This window comes from Phocoena sinus, chromosome X, assembly GCF_008692025.1.
Source record: "Phocoena sinus isolate mPhoSin1 chromosome X, mPhoSin1.pri, whole genome shotgun sequence".
Classification (NCBI taxonomy): Eukaryota; Metazoa; Chordata; class Mammalia; order Artiodactyla; family Phocoenidae; genus Phocoena; species Phocoena sinus.
In genome coordinates this window covers 42,860,858-42,884,628 of record NC_045784.1, presented here as the reverse complement: position 1 = coordinate 42,884,628, position 23,771 = coordinate 42,860,858, and the positions used below count along the sequence as shown (strand labels likewise).

Below are 23,771 nucleotides of genomic sequence, written 5' to 3'. Positions count from 1 at the left end.
TCCTTCTTTTCTTTTTCATTTATTTCTGATCTGATCTTTATGATTTCTTTTCTTCTGGTAAGTTCGGGGGTTTTTTGTTCTTCTTTCTCTAATTGCTTTAGGTGAAAGGTTAGGTTGTTTATTTGAGATGTTTTTTGTTTCTTGAGGTAGGATTGCATTGCTATAAACTTCCCTCTTAGAACTGCTTTTGCTGCATCCCATAGGTTTTGGGTTGTTGTGTTTTCATTGTCATTTGTTTCTAGGTATTTTTTTTATTTCCTCTTTGACTTCTTCAGTGATCTCTTGGTTGTTTAGTAGTGTATTGTTTAGCCTCCATGTGTTTGTAATTTTTACAGAATTTTTTCCCTGTAATTGATATCTAATCTCATAGTGTTGTGGTCAGAAAAGATACTTGTTACGATATCAATTTTCTGAAATTTACCAAGGCTTGGTTTGTGACTCAAGAGACGATATATCCTGGAGAATGTTCCATGAGCACTTGAGAAGAAAGTGTATTCTGTTGTTTTTTGGATGGAATGTCCTATAAATATCAATTAAGTCCATCTTGTTTAATGTATCATTTAAAGCTTGTGTTTCCTTATTTATTTTGATTTTGGATGATCTGTCCATTGGTGAAAGTGGGGTGTTAAAGTCCCCTACTGTGATTGTGTTACTGTCAATTTCTCCTTTTATGGCTGTTAGCATTTGCCTTCTGTACTGAGGTGCTCCTATGTTGGGTGCATAAATATTTACAATTGTTCTATCTTCTTCTTGGTTTGATCCCTTGATCATTATGTAGTGTTCTTCTTTCTCTCTTGTAACAGTCTTTATTTTAAAGTTTATTTTGTCTGATATGAGAATTGCTATTCCAGCTTTCTTTTGATTTCCATTTGCATGGAATATCTTTTTCCATTACCTCACTTTCAGTCTACATGTGTCCCTAGGTCTGAAGTGGGTCTCTTGTAGACAGCATATATATGGGTCTTGTTTTTGTATCCATTCAGTGTATATCTTTTGGTTGGAGCACTTAATCCATTTACATTTAAGGTAGTTATCGATAGGTATGTTCCTATTACCATTTTCTTAATTGTTTTGGGTTTGTTATTGTAGGTCTTTTCCTTCTCTTGTGTTTCCTGCCTAGAGAAGTTCCTTTAGCATTTGTTGTAAAGCTGGTTTGGTGGTGCTGAATTCTCTGTAAAGGTTTTAATTTCTCCGTCGAATCTGAATGAGATCCTTGCTGGGTAGAGTAATCTCGGTTGTAGGTTTTTCCCTGTCATCACTTTAAACATGGTCTGACACTCCCTTCTGGCTTGCAGAGTTTCTGCTGAAAGATCAGCTGTTAACCTTATGGGGATTCCTTTGTATGTTCTTTGTTGTTTTTCCCTTGCTGCTTTTAATATTTTTTCTTTGTATTTAATTTTTGGTAGTTTGATTAATATGTGTCTTGGCGTGTTTCTCCTTGGATTTATCCTATATGGGACTCTCTGTGCTTCCTGGAATTGACTATTTCCTTTCCTGTATTAGGGAATTTTTCAACTATAATCTCTTCAAATATTTTCTCCGTCCCTTTCTTTTTCTCTTCTTCTGGGCCCCCTATAATTCGAATGTTGGTATGTTTAATGTTGTCCCAGAGGTCTCTGAAACTGTCCTCAATTCTTTTCATTCTTTTTTCTTTATTCTGCTCTGTGGTAGTTACTTCCACTATTTTATCTTCCAGGTCACTTATCCGTTCTTCTGACTCAGTTATTCTGCTATTGATTCCTTCTAGAGAAATTTTAATTTCATTTATTGTGTTGTTCATCATTGTCTGTTTCCTCTTTAATTCTTCTAGGTCCTTGTTAAACGTTTTTTGTGTTTTCTCCATTCTATTTCCAAGATTTTGGAATCACTGTTACTATCATTACTCTGAATTCTTTTTCAGGTAGACTGCCTATTTTCTGTTCATTTGTTTGGTCTGGTGGGTTTTTACCTTGCTCCTTCGTCTGCTGTGTGTTTCTCTGTCTTTTCATTTGGCTTAACTTACTGTGTTTGGTGTCTCCTTTTCACAGGCTGCAGGTTCGTAGTTCCTGTTGTTTTTGGTGTGTGCCCCCAGTGGCTAAGGTTGGTTCAGTGGGTTGTGTAGGCTTCCTGGTGGAGGGGACTGGTGCTTATGTTCTGGTGGATGAGGCTGGATCTTGTCTTTCTGGTGGGCAGGACCCTGTCTGGTGGTGTGTTCTCGGGTGTCTGTGACCTTATTATGATTTTAGGCAGCCTCTCTGCTAATAGGTGGGGTTGTGTTCCTGTGTTGCTAGTTGTTTGGCATAGGGTGTCCAGCACTGTAGCTTGCTGGTCGTTGAGTGGAGCTGGGTCTTGGCATTGAGATGGAGATCTCTGGGAGAGCTTACGCCATTTGATATTGATATCTCTGGGAGATATTACGCCATTTGATACATGGAGCTGGGAGGTCTCTGGTGGACCAATGTGCTGAACTCAGCTCTCCCACCTCAGAGGCACAGGACTGACACCCTGCCGGAGCACCGAGACCCTGTCAGCCAAATGGCTCAGAAGAAAAGGGAAGAAAAAAGAAAGAAAGAAAGAGAAAAATAAAATTAAATTAAAATAAAAAATTAAAAAAACTATTAAAAATTAAAAGAAATTAAAAAGTAATAAAAAAAGAAAAGAAAGAAGAGAGCAACCAAACCAAAAACAAATCCACCAATGATAACAAGTGCTAAAAACTATAGTGTAAAAAAAAAAAAAAACCAGACAGAACCCTAGGACAAATGGAAAAGCAAAGCTATACAGCCAAAATCACACAAAGAAGCATACACATACACACTTGCAAGGGAATTTTCACAAGGGAAAAAGGAAAATAATATATATCTTTTGGGAAGTCTGAGGTCTTCTGGCAGCGTTCAGTAGGTGTTCTGTAGGAGTTGTTCCACATGTAGATGTACTTCTGATGTATTTGTGGGGAGGAAGGTGATCTCCACGTCTTACTCCTCCGCGATCTTGAAGGCCTCTTCCTACTCTTATTCTTTTTTTTTCTTTTTTTTTTTTTGTGGTATGCGGGCCTCTCACTTTTGTGGCCTCTCCCTTTGCAGAGCACAGGTTCCAGACGCGCAGGCTCAGCAGCCATGGCTCACAGGCCCAGCCGCTCCACGGCATGTGGGATCTTCCCGGAGCGGGGCACAAACCCATGTCCCCTGCATCGGCAGGCGGACTCTCAACCACTGCGCCACTAGGGAAGCCTCCTCCTCTTATTCTTAAGTTGCATTTTATTCTCACACGTTTGGTTTTACTTTATTTGTAAGTTATTAAGCCCTGGATTCCTAGGCTTGGTTTTAGCAGTGGCTTCACTTCTCACTTTACTTAACACTTAAATGTATATAAAATGTCTAACATAAATAGAACGTAACTTCTAACCCCCTGCTCTATTGGACAATATTTAGATCACCAGCACCAATATTCATTGTAAAAAATTTGCTCCTGCAATAAAAAGCTTCTCTACACCTTTCCTGAGCCCATATATTCAATGAACAGTACATAAATGGGGAGTCATCAGTCTAGAAAGAACTGTACATGCAAGCTGGCATTCTCTTTGCCACTCAAAAAAATGCCTCACAAAAGTCCAGTTTATTCCCAAATAAAACGACATGTTCATATCCTCTTCCTCCATTCCTGCTTAGCATCTTCTTTTGTGCCATTTAAAAATGTATGTATGCTTCATCAAATAGTTTGAGTCTTTTATTTTGAAAATTAATCTGATCATATTGCTAGTGAGACTTTTTTCTGAACCTCAGAAGCAGACACCCTATGTGCTATTCATTTTGCTAATCATTTTAATAGACTAATAGCAGCCAAAATAAATGAATAAATGTTTTAAAAATAGAAACACAATGCATAGACAGTAAACTTTTAAATATTTGATTCCATTGTCTTTACTTTCCAATTGCAGTCTATGTTCCATTGAATTCCTCTCAGTAGAACTTTTAAAAACCCTTCTGAAATAGAGCAAAATACTCATATTCTTATCCCCCACAAATTTGATTAGTTAATATTGGTATTTTCTTTGTGCTTAGTATTTGGATAATGAAAATAAGATACAGGCTCTTATTTTCAGGGACTTTCAAAATTACTAGGGGCAGAAGCATCTGAGTGTTGGGGGAACAGAAACAGAAAAGAGCAATTACTTTGGAGTAGGTAAGGGGAGTTTTATGTAATAGATGATAACCTGAGATGAAACAAAACGAAAGTGTCTATTGCCTAGATAGGCAAAGCACAAAATAATAAAGAGCCTAGATGCAGAGACGAACTTTATATTTGGTAGGCATTAAAGACAAGGTGAAAATCTGAGGAAAGCATGAATTAAGGAAACTGCACAGATACAACTTTTATTGGAAATAAATGGCCATGTTGTAGGTGGCACTGAGAGAAGAGCTATTGGTCATGTATTATATAACATGGAGTAATTGACACAGGGAACTATATTCAATATCCTGTGATAAACTATAATAGACAAGAATATGAAAAAGTATATATGTATAACTGAATCACTGTGTTATATAGCAGAAATTAACACAATGTTGTAATCAACTATACTTCAATAAAATAAATTTTAAAAAATAAAATCATTTGGACTGCAAAAAAGTTAATATTTAATATTAATACTTTACTTCATAAAGCTAATGGCAAAGAGAAATGCAGTGTCTCAGCTAATGAAATCTATCAGTGGCATTTAAGATGAACTAGAAACAAGAATGGAATCTGCAAATCCCATTAGGAACAGAGTAATCCAAGCATAAGAAAATACAGACTTGCTCCAGGTGATGATACTAGGAGTTAAGATGAGAGGATATCTAAATAGTATTCTTTTAAAAAGAAAAAAAAGGAATTGCAGAGTAATGAGTAGGAGAAGATAGCTAAGAGGAAAGAAACAAGAAACAGCAGAATCTGACAAAGTTTGGAATGTTGAAGATTCCTGATTTGGGCAATGATAATGCCAATTCCTCACATACTAAGTAAGGATGAATAAAGTAGAATATTCTGTGGGAATTGTCTAATATGTAGTTAAGTGTGGTACTAAAGCCCATTTATAATATAGCAACTAGTGGTGCCAATATGGAACTCCTAAGAATACAAATAAAAAGCTTAAGTGTTCAGAATCTTTTGAATTAATTACTACGGGAACAAATATCCAGAAGCCAGTAAACAACATCCATAGCCAGTGGCATCTCAGTGGGGGGAAAAGGCTCAATGGAAAAGGAAGTGAGCAAATTAGGTACAAGTCAAGAATAGAAAAAACTATATGGTTAGACAAGATGAAATAATAGGAACAAGAAATTCACAGGAGAGGAAACCCAAATGGATAACAGATATTAAAAAGGGGGAAAAATCCCACAATACCACTTTACATCCATTAGATTGGTCACAAAATAAGAAATCTGGGTAATGCCAAGTACTGGCATAGATGTGGTAAAATGGGCACACTTGTGTACAGCATGTATACTCCAATGATCAAGCAATACCATTCCTATATAAATATCTCCAAGGAGTAATCTCACAGGCTCATAAGATGATCTGCATAAGAAATTCTTCATTTATTGAGGTATAATTTCTATACAGTAAAATGCAGATGTTAAATGTAGAACTCATGAGTTTTTTCATATTATACCCCATGTAACCACCACCTAGATGAAAATATAAAATATTTTAATTATCCCAGGAAGTTTCCTTGTGGTCCTTCCCAGTCAATTACTGACCTCCAGAGGTGACCACCATTCTGACCATGATGATACCTTTGAAAGAAGAGTAATTTTTTATTCTAATATAGTTCAATTTACTATCAAATGAGGTAGAAAATATTATTTTTTGTTTTTGTTGTTCTCCAAAGGAACTTGTACGATACTGGTATTATTTCTTTAAACGACAGGAAGAATATACCAATGGAGAGAGGTTTTAAATTCTAGGTTAAACTTCTTTAATAGATAAAAAGACTACTAAAATTTTTCTCTTTCTGTTTGTGACATTTCTTATAACTTGTGTTTTTCTAGGACTGTGTCCATTTCGTCTCAGTTATCAAATTTGTTAGCATAAAGTTCATCATAATATCTTCTTAATATCCAGTGATACAATCCCCCCGGTCACCAGAACCAGGTGCTCCAGGGGTATCCTCTGTGTGGGCTGCATGTACTCACCTGTTGTGGTTGGGCCATGATTGCTGTGAGCATGCTGGGGGGTGGAATGGCCTCCTGGAGCAGGACCCACTTTGGGGGGGCACTGGGGCCAGCTGAGGCTGCCCACTGGGTGGAGTGGGGTGGGTCCTTAGAGGAACACTGGGTGCATGGTGTTAGTGAGGCTAATGGAGAGTGGGAGAGTGACAGAAATGGTACCTGCCAGCACCAGGCCAGCTAGGTGGAAGGAGAGTAAAAAAAAATGCACTAGCACTTCTGTCCCTAGAGAAAGTTCCACTAGATCCCTGCCCCTCTGGCACATGCTCTAAAATTAGTCAGTGAATCTCATTCTCGTATAACCCAGGCACTTTCAAGCTGCTACCTCTGCAATGGGACTCAGAGAGAGTAAGTCTGTATGTGAGCCCTTCAAGAGTGGAGTCTTAGTTTCTGACAGCCCTCCAGCTTTCCCAGATGTAAGCCCCACTGGTTTTCAAAACCAGATGTTGGGGGACTTGTCTTCCTAGTGCAGGTATCCTGGGCTGGAGAGTGCAACGTGGGGCTTGGACCCCTCACTTTTCAAGGGGGACCTCTGCAGTTATGATACCTTCTTGCTTGTGGGTCATCATACTGGGTGTGTGGGTTCTGAATAGACTGTGTCTCTGCCCCTACTACATATCTCAATGTGGCCTTTTCTTTATATCCTTAGTTGTAGAAAATCTGTTCTGCTAGTCTTCATGTCATTCTCGGAGATAGTTAGTTGTTCTCTGTGTAGCTGTAATTTAAGTGTGTTTGTGGGAGGAGATGAGCTCAGGATTTTCCTACTCTACCATCTTGATAGAAAGCAATAAATTTCTATCTGGGTGGTACTTCAGCTTCATCCCACAAGTTCTGATGTGTCATATCTTTTTTTTTTTTTTTTTTTTTTTTGCGGTACGCAGTGCCTCTCACTGTTGTGGCCTCTCCCATTGCGGAGCACAGGCTCCGGACGCATAGGCTCAGCGGCCATGGCTCACGGGCCCAGCCGCTCCGTGGCATGTGGGATCTTCCCGGACCGGGGCACGAACCCGTGTCCCCTGCATCAGCAGGCGGACTCTCAACCACTGCACCACCAGGGAAGCCCTGATGTGTCATATCTTCATTATCATTCTGCTCAAAATATTTTCTAATTCCACTGTGTTTTTTCTTTGACTTACGAGCTATGTGTATATATGCTGCTTACTTTCTAAACATTTGGATATGTTCTAATTGTCTCTCTGTTCAGAGTTTTGATTTATTTTAACAGTAACTAGAGAACATATAATGTATGATTTCAATCCTTTGAAGTTTGTTGCAATTAGCTTTATGTCCCAAAATAGGGTCTATTTTGGTCAGTGTGCCACATGCACTCGAAAAGAACGTGTAATCTACAGTTGTGGGATGGAGTGACCTAGGTATGTCAGTTAGGTCATACTGGTTTATTGTGTTCAAATCTGCTACATCTTTACAGATTCTTTTGTCTGTAAACAGATAAAAATCAATTACTGAGATAGGCATATCAAAATCTCCAACTATGATTGTGTATTTTATCTTTCCTTTTAGTATAATCCATATTTTCTGTATATATTTTGAGGCTATGTTATTAAATGCATACAAATTTATATTTTTGTAATCCTGTTGAATTGAAATTTTATCAATTTCAGAGAAAGAGGGCACATTACTGAAGATACAACAGACATTAAAATGATAATACAGGAATATTATGAAACAACTGAATGTCAAATATTGACAACTTAGATAAAATGCACAAACTCCTTGAAAGAAAAATTATCAAAACAAGAAGAAATAGAAAATGTGAACATTCCTATATCTATTAAAGAAACTGAATTTGAAATTAAAGATAATCCCACAAAGAAAACTTCAGACCCAGATGAGTTCACTGGTAAATTTTATCATATATTTAAGGAAAAATTATAAAATTTAAAGCAATCTTATACAAAATCACCGAACAGAGGAGTGAACTTTGAAAAATCCTAGCAAATATAGCAATTTTACACAAACTCTTCCAGAAGACAGAGCAGGCATGGAATTTCAACTCATTTTATGAGGTTAGCATTAACATGATACTGAAATCAAAGATGAAAAAAATCCCCCCAAACTAAAGATTAATATCTCTCAGAAACATAAGAGATAAAAACCCTTACCAAACACTAGCAAACTGAATCAAGAAATACATGAAAGAAGATAATACATCATGATCAAGTAAGGTTTATCCTGGGAATGCAAGGTCAGTTTAACATCTGAAAATCAGTGAAATTCATCACATTACCAGAATAAAATGTTCATATCAATAAATGCAGAAAAAGCATTTTGAAAATCTCATATCCATTCATGTTAAAAACTCTTCAAACTAGGAATAAAAATAAATTGCCACACATTAATTAAGGAAAACCACAGCTAATATTCTTAATGCTGAAAGACTGAAAGACTTTGCCTTCAGATTGGGAACAAGATAAAATAAAAATAAAGGGCATGCAGACTAAAAAGGAAATGATAAAAAGACATGACAATGGATACAGAAAATTATAAGGAATTTACAAAAAGACTCACTAGAATTAATGAGTGAATTTATTAGCAAGGTCTCAGAATACAGGGTAAATGCACAAGGATCAACTGTAAGAGTTCCACTTCTAGTATGGAGAAGTAACCTCCTAAACAAAAATTCTTCTACAGACAGTAACTGTAAGCTCTAGAGGAACAAAACAAAACATGTATTGGTAGAGTGAATAAAAGCAAGCAGATTCTGGAGAGAAGTCAGAAGTTAGAGGAAGTCTGAACAGAGATCTGAGTTGCTATCCACCTTAGGTGAGACAGCATCTCCGATTTGAGTATAACCTGGTTAATTGCCTACTATGAAAAAACGCAGAACAGTGTAACAGAATATAGTGTTACTACAACATAACACTGATAATGTTCAAGATACAATCCAAAATTACTCAATATATGATGACCTAGAAAAATGTTCTTTTGGTCACTCTCCAGTGTCTTCAGTAGTTTTTAAAATATATTTTCCAGAATTAACAGTTTGGGGTCTTCCCTGGTGGCACAGTGGTTGAGAGTCCGCCTGCCGATGCAGGGGACACGGGTTCGTGCCCCGGTCTGGGAAGATCCCACATGCCGCAGAGCGGCTAGGCCTGTGAGCCATGGCTGCTAAGCCTGTGCGTCCGGAGCCTGTGCTCCGCAATGGGAGAGGCCACAACAGTGAGAGGCCCATGTACCGAAAAAAAAAAAAAGAGATGGATAGCATTAACAGTTTTGATCTGTTAGATGGGTTGGTCCAATGGAAACAATTCAGTCCTACTATGGCTCGTGTTAATTTTTGTATATAGTGTGAGGTTTGGGTCAAGGTTTTTTCCTTCCATTTGATACTAATATCCATTTGTTCAAGTGCAATTTGTTCAAAAGATGTTCCTTTCTCCCACTGAATTGTATTTGCACCTTTCTCAAAACTCAGTTGTCCGTATACATGTGGGTCTATTTTTGGACTCTCTTTTGTTCCATTTATATATCTGTTTGTCCTTACACCAATACTACACTGTCTGAATTACTGTAGCTTTATAGTAAATCTGAACATTAGGTAGTGTAAATCTTTCATACTTTTTCTTCTTTCTCAAGACTGTGTTGGCTATTCTAGGTCCTTTGTATATCCATATAAACTTTAAAATCTCCTTGTCAGTTTTTATCCCCTATAATTACAAATAATTGATTGAACAAGTAGAATATAATTCCATAAAGCAACAGACCTCAACAACACACAACCAACTTTAAATCTATATATAAACTATATATATATATATATATACAATATTAGTACACAACACCCATCAACAGCTAAATATATTCTTTTCTCAGACCACAACAGAATTAAATTAGACAACATAAAGGAAATAGACAAATTCCTTAAAAAATACAACTTACTATGTCTGACAAAAGATGAAACAGAAAATCTGAATAGCCTTATGTCTATTAAAGAAATTGAATTTGTTATTAAAACTTTCTCATCAAGAAAATTCCAAGCCCGATGGTTTCACTGGTGAATTCCATGAAACAGTAAAAAAAAGTAACAATCTTACACAAACTATTTCAGATAATAGAGAAGGGAAAACTTCACAACTCATTTTTTTTGTGGCCAGCATAACCCTAATACCGAAACCTGACAAAGATATTGCAAAAGAAGAGAAAACTACAAACCAATATCACTCATGAAAAATGCCAATATTTTTTAAAAAATCAGTAAATAGAATCCAACAATGCATTGATATAATAAGGGTAATAAATCAAAATCAACTAGTATTTATCTCAAAAATGCAAGGTCAATTTAACATTTGAAAGTCAATAAATAAATTCACATATTAACAAAATAAAAGTGATCATATGATCACTCTAATAAGATGAAGAAAAAGCACTTGACAAAATACAATATGTAACCATGATAAGAGAAAACCTCTTCAATAAGCTAGGATTAGAAAGAACTTACATAACCTGATAAAGGGCAGCTTCAAAAAACCTACAGCTAACATCATACTTCATGGTACGAACTTTCTGCCCCAAATATCAGAACAAGGCAAGCATGCCCATGCTCAACACTTCTATTCAACATCAAACTAAAGGTCTTAGACTGAAATAAGGAAAGGAAAAGAAATAAAAATCATGAGATTGGAAAGGAAGAAGTAAAAGTGCCCTTAAAGTGATGATGATTACTTACATGAAAAACCCCAAGGAACCTACAAGAAAACTAATAGGTGGATTTAGAAATGCCTCAGGATACAAAGTCAACATACAAAAATAAATCACTAGCAACTTATACTAGCAATGAACAACCTGAAAATAAAAAAAAAACACAATGCCATTTATAATAGTATCAAAAAACATGAAATACTTAGGGATAAATTTAATGGAGGATACATAAAACTTCTAAACAGAAAGCTATAAAACATTGCTGAAAGAAATCAAAGGTCTAAATAGATGTAGGAAGTTGCCATATTCATGGATTCAAAGGCTCAATATTATTAAGATGTCAGTTCTCCTAAAATTGATCTACAGAATTAATACCAAAATCCCAGCAAGCTTTTTCAAAAAAATTACAAACAGATTATAAAATTTATATGGAAATGCAAATGACCTAGAAGAGCTAAAGTAATTTTTTTAAAAAGCCAAGCTGGAGAACTTACCCTACCTGACTTCAAGACTCATTATAAAAGCTACAGTAATTAAGTATAGGTCTGGCAAAAGAACAGTGTATTAACTATATTTTCTTATTCTCTGTATTCTTGATGCTCTGGCATCCGATGCCTTGCTGATCCTGGAGAGACTGCCCCTCCCAGGCCTAGTTATTTCCTAGAGGCAGTAAATGACTTCCCTTTAACGCACCTTTCATATGCAAAACAACCAATCCAGAGCCCATATCCACCAATTATCTCCTTCATCACGATCTCACAGGTTGAGCCACTAGCCCCATGCCCAAATCTCCTCAGGGCTGGGTACCAGGCAACTCCCTACACCCCAGAGCCAGCTGAAATTACTCAAACTAGCTAATTCTAAACCTCCCCAGCCTGATTACTCTGGCTCACCCATTATTTCCATGAAAATCACAATAAAGTCTCTTGCCCATGCCTCCTCCTCACAAATTCTACCTCGTGATTGACCCTGGTGCTCCCTGGTGTGACCCTACGTGGTGTGGCATGCCTCCTCCTCTTGAGAACTGTGAGTTACAAACTATTTTCAATGGCAGTTGTCTCTGGATCTGTTGATCTCACCATACCTAAATAATAATAAAACCTTCATTTTAAAACAGAAAGACATATAGATCAATTGAACAGAATAGAGAATCCAGAAATAGGTTCACATATATGAAATCAATTGATCTTAATAAATGTGCCTAGGAAATTCAGTGGGAAATGGTTCTAGAACAACTGAATGTCGTATTGAAAAAAATGAACATCAATCCTTACATTAAACACACAAAATGGATCAATCATAGACCTAAACTGAAAAAGCTAAAATAATAAAACTTATAGAAGAAAATATGAGAAAATTTTTGTGACCTTGTAGTAGGCAAAGATTTCTTAAACAGATCACAAAAAATACTAAAAGTTTGAAAAGATGATAAATTAGACTCCATTAAAATATTTGCCTTTTGATAGGCAACAGTAAGAAAATAAAATTGCAAGGCACAAACGGACTCACAGACTTAGAGAATGAACTTATGGTTACCAGTGGGGGGAAGGGTGGAGGGAAGGGATAGTTAGGGAGTTTGGGATTGACATGTATACGCTGCTATATTTAAAAAGGATAACCAACAGGGACCTACTGTATAGCACAGGGAACTCTGCTCAATGTTATGTGGCAGCCTAGATGGGAGGGGAGGCTGGGGGGAGAATGGATACATGTGTATGTATGGCTGAGTCACTCTGCTGTGCACCTGAAACTATCACAGCATTGTTAATCGGCTATACTCCAATATAAAATAAAAGTTAAAAAAATATTTTAAAAAATTGCAAGGCACAGATTGGAACAAAATATCAGTGATACATATATCTGGCTTAGGAGTTGTATAAAGCAAATATAAACAACTCTTAAAACTCAATAAAAAGAAGACAAACAACCCAATAAAAAATGGGAAAGATATTTGAATAGACAACTCACAAAAATGTACAAATGGTCAATAAGCACATGAAAAGATACTTAACATCATTACTCATCAGAGGAATGCAACTTAAACTCATACATCCACTATAATAGCAAAGATTAAAGAGACTGACGATAGCAAGTGTTGGTGAGGATTTGGAACAACAGAAATTCTCATGTATTGCTGTTAGGAATGTATAATAATACAGCCACTTTGGAAGACAGTTTGGCAATTATAAGAAATTATAAGAAAGGTAAGCAAACACTGATTATATTATACCAGCAACTCCACTCCTAGGTGAGTTACGCAAGAGAAACGTAAACATATGTTCACACAAAGACATAACAGAATGTTCACTGCAGCTTTATTCATAATAACCAAACAATGACCACCTGTCATCAACAGGTATAGAGATAAACAAATTACAGTATAGTCATACCACGGAATAGTATTCACTATTTAAAAGGAACAAATTAGTGATACACTCAATAACATGAATGACTTGCAAAATCATTATGCTGAACAAATAAAGTCAGACGCCAAAGGGTATATACAGTATGATTCCATTTATATGAAACCCTAATAAAGACAAATCTAATCTATAATAACAAAAAGCATGCCAATGGTTGCCTGGGGCCGAAGTGGTGTTGAGTATTAACTTCAAGGGGCATGAAGGTGCATTCTGTGTGATGGAATGTAATATGTCATGATTGGGGTGGTGGTTATATCAGTGTGTACCTTTGTCAAAACTCAGGAAACTGTATTCTTAAAATGGATACATTTTATGGTATGTAAATTATACCTTAATAAAGCTGATTTTAAAAGAAAAAATGCTAGGTGACAGTGATCACAAAGCCAGAAGATGGGAGAGAGGCGTGAGATAGGGAAGGTGGAGAGAAGTGAGGAATCTAAAGGCAATACCTACAAAGAGAAAAGAAGGTGAGGCTGGTTGTAGATAACAGTTTATTGGTATCTTAGAGTGAGAAGATGAAAATGAGATAGAGAAGAAGGTGAAAAGGCACCAGGGAGAACAGGAGTGAGGCAACCAACTGATCTTCAAAGATGGTAAATCCATTAAAACCTGAATGTATATGATAAGGACCTAAGACCCTGGGAGTGGGGTTTCGGTACTAAAGCATAAAAATGTGATGGAAGGAGAGAATATCCAAGAAAACCAGATCCATACTGAGGAAGCCTGTCATGTGATCGAGACTATACATATTGCAGCAATTCTCCTGGAGGAAAGCCAAACCAAGAAGACAGTTGATAACAGTAAGGGAAATAGAGGGAGAGAGCAATTTGGTACCAGAGAGGCCAATGTTATCTATTTTCAAGAAGTCTCTAAAGTTTTGAACCTTCAGTGGGAAGCACCCGCATAGCACAGGGAGATCAGTTTGGTGCTTTGTGACCACCTAGAGGGGTGGGAAGGGAGGGTGGGAGGGAGGGAGACGCAAGAGGGAAGAGATATGGGGATACATGTATATGTACAGCTGATTCACTTTGTTGTAGAGCGGAAACTAACACACCATTGTAAAGCAATTATACTCCAATAAAGATGTTAAAAAAAAAAGGGTAGCAATCATAGCCTTTTACAAGTATCAGCCTCAAGTATTTCCATGTCTCCCTTCTGCCCGGATCACACTCGCTCACCTGAGCAGCTCTGATGTGGGGTTTCCTCCTCCAACGTCCAAGGCTCCTCTCCTTGCTCCAACTTGAAGATGACCTCTGGCTTGGGAATTTCACATCCTGTTAACAGGAAATGATAGAAAATGGGGTCCAGCTAATTGCTTTCCATTTGTTCTTTGGAAAAGTGACATTTCATTGGGAAAAGAGTAATACGCGCAAAGGTGCAAAGGGACTGAAGAATCTCAGACCAATCAAGGATGACACCATCACACACTTCAGATGTCCCAGAGCACTCAGCAGCTGAGGATGGAAGCAGCCTCTCTGAGGTTCTGTGTTAGTTCCCCCAGGGCTGCTCTAACAAAGTACTGAAAACTGGGTGGCTTAAAACAATAGGAAGGTATTGTCTCATATTTCTGGAGGCTAGAAATCTCAAATCAAGGTGTTAGCAGGGTCATGTTCTCTCTGGCAGATATAGGGGAGAATCCTTCCTTGCATCTTCTAGCACTTGTGCTTGCCAAAAATCTTTAGCATTCCTTGGCTTGTAAACGCATTTTACTCCAGTCCCATGGCTGTCTTCTCCCTGTGCATCTCTTCTCACTGTCTTCCCTCTATGTGTGCCTATTTCAGTGCCCAAATTTCCCTTTTTTGTAAGGATACCACTCAATTAGGGCCCACACCAATGACCTCATCTTAACTTGATCCCCTCTGTAAAGATTACTACTTGCAAATAAGGGCACATTCTGAGGTACTGGGGGTTAAGATTTTAACATATTTTTTTTGAGGGGACACAATTCAACCCGTAAGAGCCGGCCCTCTGATGCCCCAAAATTCATGTCCTTCCCATGTGCAAAATACACTAGCCCCATCCCAGTATCCCCCAAAGTCTTAATCATCCCAGCATCAACTCTTACGTCTAAAATCCCATCTAAACATCAACTCAGAGTCTCAAATCACATCATCTAAATCATCCAAGTCTTACAGGTGAGACTTGAGTATGAGTCATTCTGGGACAACATTCCTCTCCATGCAAACCTGTGGAAACAGATGAGTTATCTGCTTCCAAAATACAGTGGTGGGACAGGCAGAGGATAGATGATACTCCCATTCCAAAAGGGAGAAATTAGAATTTAAAAAGGGATGGGAGGTCTCAAGCAAGTCTGAAACCTAGCAGGGCAAATTCCATTAGATTTTAAGGCTTCACAATAATTCTCATTGGTACAACACTCTGTCCTCCAAGCCCATGAGGGTGGTAGCCCCACCCACTCAGCCCCAGGCCAGGAGTGGCACCACTTAGTATTACCACTAGTGACCCATTAGCAAAAATTCTGCTTCCTGTACCGGCAACCTTATGCTCTGCTGTTCTACACGTTTTAGTTCCAAAGGGAGGAACACTTCCACCGAGAGACACAACAATGATTCCCTTGAACTGGAAGTTGTCTGCCACCTGGACATCTTGGTCTTTTCATGCCTCTGAATCAACAGGCAAAGAAGGGAGTTACTGTGCTGGCTGTGGTGGTTGATCTTGACCACCAAGGGGAAATTGGACTGCTATATCATGATGGAGGTAAAGAAGAGTATGTCTAGAATACAGGAGACCCCATAAGGCATACTATCATGCCCTGTGATTAAAGTCAATGGAAAACTACAACAATTCAACTCGGGCAACACTGCTGATGGGCCAGACCCTTCAGGAATAAAGTTTTGGGTCATCCCACTTGGTAAAAAACCACAACCAGCTGAGGTGCTTGCTGAGAGCAAAGGGAACAAAAAACGGGGTAGTGCAAAAAGGAATTCTGCTTCAGGACTGCGACATAAGAAATCTGCCTAGTTTGCAGTCTGTGGCCTGCCCTGTGGATTTCAGACTCAAAAGTTCGACATCAACTCACCTGAATTTCCAGCCTGCTGGCCTGCCCTTCAGACTTGCCAGTTCCCACAACTGGGTGAGCTGGTTCCTTAAAATAAACCTCTCCCCCCACTCTGTATTTATGTACACACGTGCGCATGCACGTATGTGTATACTCTCTATATGTATATACCTGTATCCTATTGGTTCTATTTCTCTGCAGAACCATAATAGAGAGTGGCTCTAGAGGAACAGGATCTCAAGGATGAGTTTTCTGAATTAGTTATGGGATTTCTAGAATTGACTCCTTATTCTGATTAGATTCAAAAGCACTAATGACTCTATTTCAGTAGTAAGGAGGGCACTAATAGTCCCTGGTGTAACATGGCAATAGAGATATGCAAAATATCAACACTGGATACTCTTAATCAAATGCTTGTAAGAAGTGAGGTTCTGGATAACCTTGTATTTGATACCTTGGAAATTTTTGTCAAACTTCCAAGTATAATAAGATTGCCTGGTTACTCCTAATTGCGCTGGATGAAGTGGGGAAAGAAAAGGATGAGCTCAGGGATTTGATTCTCCAGATCACGCACCGCATAAGTGACCTGAAAATTTCTCTGTCTGTCCTGAAAGTAACCCTTAGCTCCTATAGCTGCAGAGCTGAGATGGCTGAAAACCAAACCCAGAGTCTCATCCTGTGAGTGGCTAAATTACAACACAAATTGAATTCCCAACTTCACAGAGTGTCTGCTGTTAAAGGAGAGCATTGATGAGGAAGGAACGGGATCCTGAAAACTGGAACGGAGACATATGAGGACACTGAACTGCTAAATTCAGATGAGTCTTTGTCAGTAGAAGCAGCCCTTTTGCCCTCAACTGAGAAGTTTAACCCTCCTCTGCCAGAGGAGCCTGCGGTGGGCTCCCCGAGGGACTTGCCTTGTAACGTACTGCTGGCTCCCCTCAGGACCTATGCCTACCACCCTTCTTTGCTTCCAGACCTGTAACTAGACTTAAGTCTCATCAAGGCCCAAGGGTGAGGTACAGAGTGTGGCCCATGAGGAGGTGTGACATACTCCAAAAGAACTGCATGATTTGTCCAATCTATACGGACAGAAATCTGGGGAATATGTGTGGAAATGGATATTAAGAGTGTGGGATAATGGAAAGAACATAAAGTTGGATCAGGCCAAAATTATTGATATGTGTACACTAAAGCAGATTCTGAATGTAATGTTGCCACTTGAGGGGTTAGGAAGGGCTGAAACAGTGTGTTTGGCTGGTTGGTTGAAACATGGACCAAAACATGGCCCACACTAAATGCAGCTGAAATGCCTGGACTACTTCGGTGTACTACAGAGGAAGGCATCCAAAGGCTTAGGGAGATTGGAATGTTAGAGTGGATTTATCGTGGAAGGTCTGCTCACTCACACTGGGAGGGTCCAGAGACACTCCTGTCATGATGACTGTGACTAATAAATTTGTGAAGGGGCCCCGGGTAATCTGTGATTGCTCTTTGCTGCAAGCTCCTTGCTGTAGGTCAGAAATTTCAGTGGGAACTCCTGCCAGTGAACTGGGAAACCTAAATGCAATGGGAGTAATTGGATCCTGGGGTGGCAGGGGCCAAACAGAGGCATTGAGTTGTCAAATGCAAGGTGGATGCGGTTACCACAGGGTCAAAGCAGTAATCAGAAAAGTCCGATTCACACATAAGAGTAGACATTTTTATAATACTGTTTTAATTCATTCTCCTACTCATTAGACTTCAGACATCTTTCAAAACAAACCTTTATCTTAGTGTTCCATTATTTAAGAGATAACCTTCTTTCAAGGCAGCAGAGTTAGGACAGTCTAAGAAAAGCAGGACAAAAACAGTATATGAACATTTAGCAAAGAACAGTTTTCAGATATTTATGAAACTATGCTACATACTCATATATTTATGTGTTATATGTCTATACCTCTCTATCCTTCTAACACTATATGAGAATAGGGGAATAGCATTAAATATAACACCTGTTACAGAGTGGCTCATCTGCTCACAGACAGACATATCAACAAATTAAGAGCAAGGAAAGGGGAAATAAAAGAATACTGACTATTCATTATGTACCAGACACTGCCCTAGGCACTTTAGATAAATTCATTCATTTCATCTTGAAAATAACTCTCCTCTTAGTCCCTTTAGATAAGGAAACTGAGGCTCAGAGAGGTAAAATTCCAAAATCACATAGCTAGTAAGAGGCTTAGTTAGTCACTCAACAAGTGGCCAGGTGAAGATCTAAACTTCTTTCTCATATACCATACTACTGTCAAATAGGAAAAAATGCATACATGTCTTTAATATACATTAGAAATAAAACAAACTTTCTGTGCTGCCAAAAAAATAAACAAACAGAAAGTCCAATTCACAGAGATCTATAGGGTTGGCTAGTTGATCCTGACATCCCTAGAAAAGAAATAGGTGGGCAATCTACTAAATTCTTACTTGATCTGTATAAGGAGAAGAGTCCTAGGTCAAGTGAACAGAAGTCTAACTTGAAACATCAAAACACAGAGTCCTGGCTCCTCAATCAATTCTCAGACTTGAGCCAGTTTATATACCCGGAATGAACACTTTTGAATGAAGGGGAGGCTGGGTCCCTGAAGGAAGGAACCCATGACACTGCCAAAAATGTATACTACTAACCTTTCTCCCAACCTTCCCTAAAGGGACCTATAGCCCTTTACAGGGTACCTGTGCGTTGGGGAAAAAAACAATGAGGCTTACCAGATATCACTGGACCTTGGCACTGAACTGACACTAATTCCAAAAGACCCAAAACATCACTGTGGCCCACCAGACAGCGTAGGGGCTTATAAAAGTGAAGTGATCAATGGAGTTTTCACTCAGGTCCATCACACACAGTGGGCTCAGTGGATCCCCAAAGCCATCTTGCGGTTATTTCTCTGGTCCAGGAATGCATAACTGGAATACACATACTCAGCAACAGGCAGTATCCCCATATTGGTTTCCTGACCTATGGAGTGAGGCGTTTTATGGTGGGAAATGCCAAGTGGAAGCCACTAGAACTGCCTCTACCTCAGAAAATGGTAAACCAAAAGCAGTACCGCATTCTTGAAGGACTGCAGAGATTACTGCCACCATCAAGGACCTGAAGGATGCAGGGTGGTGGTTGCACTACATTCCTATTCACCATGCCTATTTGGCCTGTGCAGAAGACAGTGGATTATCATAAACTCAACCTGGTAGTGACTCCAACAGCAGCTGCTGTACCAGATACGGTTTTGTTGCTTGAGCAAATGAACGCACTCCTTGATACCGGGTAGGTAGCTATTTATCTGGCAAATGCTTTTTTAAAAAACAATACCTGTTAGTCAAGACCAGCAGAAGCAGTTTTCTCTCTGTTAGCAAGGCCAGCTATACACCTTCACTGTCCTACCTCAGAGGCAGATCAACTCTCCAGTCCTATGTCATAATTTAGTCTGCAGGGATCTTGATCAACTTTCCCTTCCACAGGACATCACATCGGTCCATTACATGGATGATACTATGCTCATTAGACCTAGTGAGCAAGGAGGAGCAACTACTCTAGACTTATGGATAAGACATTTGTGTGGCAGAAGGTGGGAAATAAATCTGACAAAAATTTAGGGGTCTTCTATCGCAGTGAAATTTCTAGGGGTCCAGTGGTGTGGGGCATGTTGAGATATCCCTTCTAAGGTCTTGAAGAGTAAGATTTTGTGTCTGGCTCTTCCATAAACAAAAGGAGGGGCAACACCTGCCTCCCACTGCTGCTCACAAGGGGCCCAAGTCCTTATGATGGAGGCCCAGCCTGTGGATGGTATGAGGCCAGGAGCCGCCCTTGGAGCACTGAGACTGGGTCCTCCCAGAGTCGTGTTCCTTGGGAATGTGCCTAAAGTGGGTGGTAAACTCCGTCTAAGGCTAAATACTGGCTCAAAATTGATAGTCAACAAGTACCATAAGGGACAGTTGAAGAGAGAGTTCAAGAGAGCATGTTAAGAGGTGTGACCTCAGATCAGATGTGGCGACCTCACACCTGGGTGGTGGCCCTGCCCTCTTAGCTCTGAAACTAATTAGGTGGCTCACCTTCTGGAAACAAAGAGGTGACAGCCAGTCACCCTGCATCTCCCCAGTCTGTGCCCTCTGGGCCTGTGATGGCAGTGACAGCCCTGCTGGCTTCTGAACCATTTTGGGAGTCATTCATCCCTTTTCTTGAAGGGTGTTCACAGCCAAATAGCTTTACTGGACTGTTTCCTGTCTGTAGAATCCCAGAACCCCAGCCTTCCTTCCTTTTTCCCTGCCTCCGTCCTCTTCAGCCCAAGCTGGCAGCGTTTCTCCTGAGATGGTTGACTGGATCCACAAATCATATACCTAATCTTTTTAGCAACTGGTTGTCCAGCCACACCCTTGGTGCTCTTTCCAGAGTACACCTTCTTATATTTTGCAGTATGGATAGGCTGAGAATTTTCCAAATCTTCATATTCTAGTTCCTTTTTACTAACAATTCCTTCTTCAATTTCTCTTTCCTCTAGCATTTTACTGTAAGTATGAAGCAGAAACCAAGCCCTGCCTTTAACACTTTGCTTAGAAATCTCCTCAGCTAAATATCCAAATTCATCACTCACGACTTCTGTTTTCTACCCAAGAGAACACAATTCAGCCAAATTCTCTGCCACTTTATAATAAGAATCACCTTTCTACTAGTTTCCAATTATATGTTCCTCACTTCCATCTGAGACCTCACCAAAAACACCTTTAACACTCCTATTTCTACCAACAGTTTCTCTGAGGCAATCTAGACATTTTCTATCAAGCACCTGAAAATCTTTCCAGGCTCTACCCATTGCCCAATTCCAAAGCCACCTCCATGGTTTTTGTAGGTATTTGTTATGGCAGCACCCCGCTTCCCAGTACAGAAAGCTGTGCTAGTTTCCTAGGGCTGTTGTAACAAAGTACCACAAACTGGGTGGCTCAGAACAACAGAAATTTATTGTCTTGAAGTTCTGGAGGCCAGAAGTCTAAAATCAAGGTGTAAGCAGGGCCATGCTCTTTTTGAAGGTGCTAGGGAGGGAACTGTTCCATGCCTCACTCCTGGCTTCTCGTGGCCTCAGGCATTTCTTGTCCTATAGATGCATCACTCCAGTCACATGGTCATCTTTTCCTTGTATGTCTTCACATTGCTTTCCCTCTGTGTTTCTGTGTCTCTGTGTCTAGATGTCCCTTTTTTATAAGGATGCCAGTCATATTGGATTAGGGCCCATCTAATGACCCTGTTTTTGCTTGATTACTTCTGGATAGACCCTATTTCTAAATAAGGTCACATTCAGAAGTAGTGGGGGTTAGGGCTTCAACATATTTTCTTTGGGGAGGGGCCACAATTTTACCTATAACAAGGTCCTTGTAGGTTCACAGAGTGGCTCTGCTTACCCAGTGAGAGAAGGTGGCTATAGTTCTCCAGCATCACGTCCTGGTACAGGCGCCTTTGAGTAGAATCCAGCTGCTGCCACTCCTCCCTGCTGAAGTCCACAGTCACGTCCTCAAAGGACACTGACACCTGTAACAACACAATCCCGTTCATGGTGACATGGTCAGCATGGCGGGATAGGGAAGAGATAGATAGAAAATTGTTTTTAGTAACTTTTACCACAATATCCCATAGGGTATGCCTATTAAATACCTACTTATACATAATGTACAGAATACAAATATCTAATTGGAAATTTCTGCTATTCATTGTGTACAACACTCAGTCTTTCTTTCTTTTTTTTTTTTTTTGGTATGCGGGCCTCTCACTGCTGTGGCCTCTCCCGTTGCGGAGCACAGGCTCCGGACGCACAGGCTCAGCGGCCACAGCTCACAGGCCTAGCCACTCCGCGGCATGTGGGATCTTTCTGGACCGGGGCACGAACCTGTGTCCCTTGCATTGGCAGGCGGACTCTAACCACTGCTCCACCAGGGAAGCCCCTCAGTCTTTCATTTTTAAAAATAATATTTCTGTACAGGATTTGAACTTGATCCTATTTTGTTGCTCATTTTAATGGGAATTTGTGTTTTATAACTTTTAGGAGGAAGAATGTACATTTTTTTTCACTTTACATAGCTCCCTCTACTGCTGCTTTCATTTAGTCTTCAAAAATATAGCCATTTTCTCTTGATGCCTTTTTTCTTTTTTTGGCCAATTTTAATTTAATTCCATAGGGGTCAGAAAACATACACTGTATGATTTCAACATATGTTCTATCCAGAAGAACGTTTCATGTGTCCCTGGAAAGGACTGCATATTCAGTTATTGGTGGGTGCAGTTATAATATATAAATCAACTTGACTGAGTGCTGCTGAAATTTTATATCACTTTACTCATTTGTCTTCTACTTGTTCAGCCAATTATTTGTCAACTTTTTGGTAAAAATTGACAGGGAGATGTTAAAAGTTTATATGGCTATGCAAAGGAACTAGAATACACAAAGCAAGGATTAGCATGGAGGATTTATACTATGCAATGTTAAGACTTACTTTAAAGTTACAATAATCAGACAGTGTGGTATTGATCTAAGTACAGACACATATATCAATGGAACAGAATAAGAGAATCCAGAAACAGATCTGCACACATATGGACAACTGGTTTTTGACAAAGGTGCCAAAGTGATTCAATGGGGGAAAGGAAAAGTCTTTTTTAAAAATTGTGCTGGAACAAATGGATATGAGTTTTGGAGGAAAAAAACAAACCTTGACCCACATCTCACATCATATACAAAAATTAACTTTAGTGTTCTCACCACACACACACACACACACACACACACACACACACACACAAACTAAGCAACTCTGTGAAGTGATGAATGTATTAAGTAACTCGATTGTGGTATAAAAACAAATATACAGATCAACACAATAGAACAGAAAGCCCAGAAATCAACCCACACATATACAGTCAATTAACTTATGACAAAGGAGCCAAGAACATAAAATGGGGAAAGGACAGTCTCTTCAATATATGGTGTTGGGAAAACTGGACAGCCACATGCAAAGGAATGAAACTGGAGCACTATCTTATACTACATGCAAAAAATAACTCAAAATGGATTAAAGACTAGAACATAAGATCAGAAATCATACAACTCCTAGATGGAAACATAGGTGGTAAGCTCCTTGACATAAGTCTTGGAGATAAATTTTTGGATTTGACACCAAAAGCAAAGGCAAGAAAAAACAAAAATAAACAAGTGGGAATATACCAAAGTAAAAGTCTTATGCACAGCAAATGAAACCTTCAACAAAATGACACAGCAGCCTACTGAATGGGAAAAAATATTTGCAAATCATATATATGATAAGGGGTTAATATGCAAAATATATAAAGAACGCATACAACTCAACAGCAAAAAACCCAAAAAAATCTGATTAAAAAGGGGCAGAGGGGCTTCCCTGGTGGCGCAGTGGTTGGAAGTCCGCCTGCCGATGCAGGGGGCACGGGTT

At 39.2% G+C, this 23,771-nt stretch overlaps 1 protein-coding gene across 3 annotated transcripts in view; it reads right to left on the bottom strand.

Annotated features, from left to right (window-relative positions):
• ZNF81 (zinc finger protein 81) overlaps positions 1-23,771 on the bottom strand; it is an 80,732-nt gene that overhangs the window by 15,368 nt on the left and 41,593 nt on the right. For 2 of the 3 annotated variants that reach the window (XM_032620297.1, XM_032620296.1), the window contains 2 exons: positions 21,717-21,843; positions 14,446-14,541 (listed from right to left, as the gene is read on the bottom strand). In XM_032620297.1, the coding sequence (XP_032476188.1) occupies positions 14,446-14,541; positions 21,717-21,750 (130 nt within the window). In that variant the 5' untranslated portion in view covers positions 21,751-21,843. Of the gene's footprint in view, positions 1-14,445; positions 14,542-18,051; positions 18,116-21,716; positions 21,844-23,771 lie in introns of all 3 variants that reach the window. The other variant, XM_032620298.1, reaches the window with a different exon arrangement.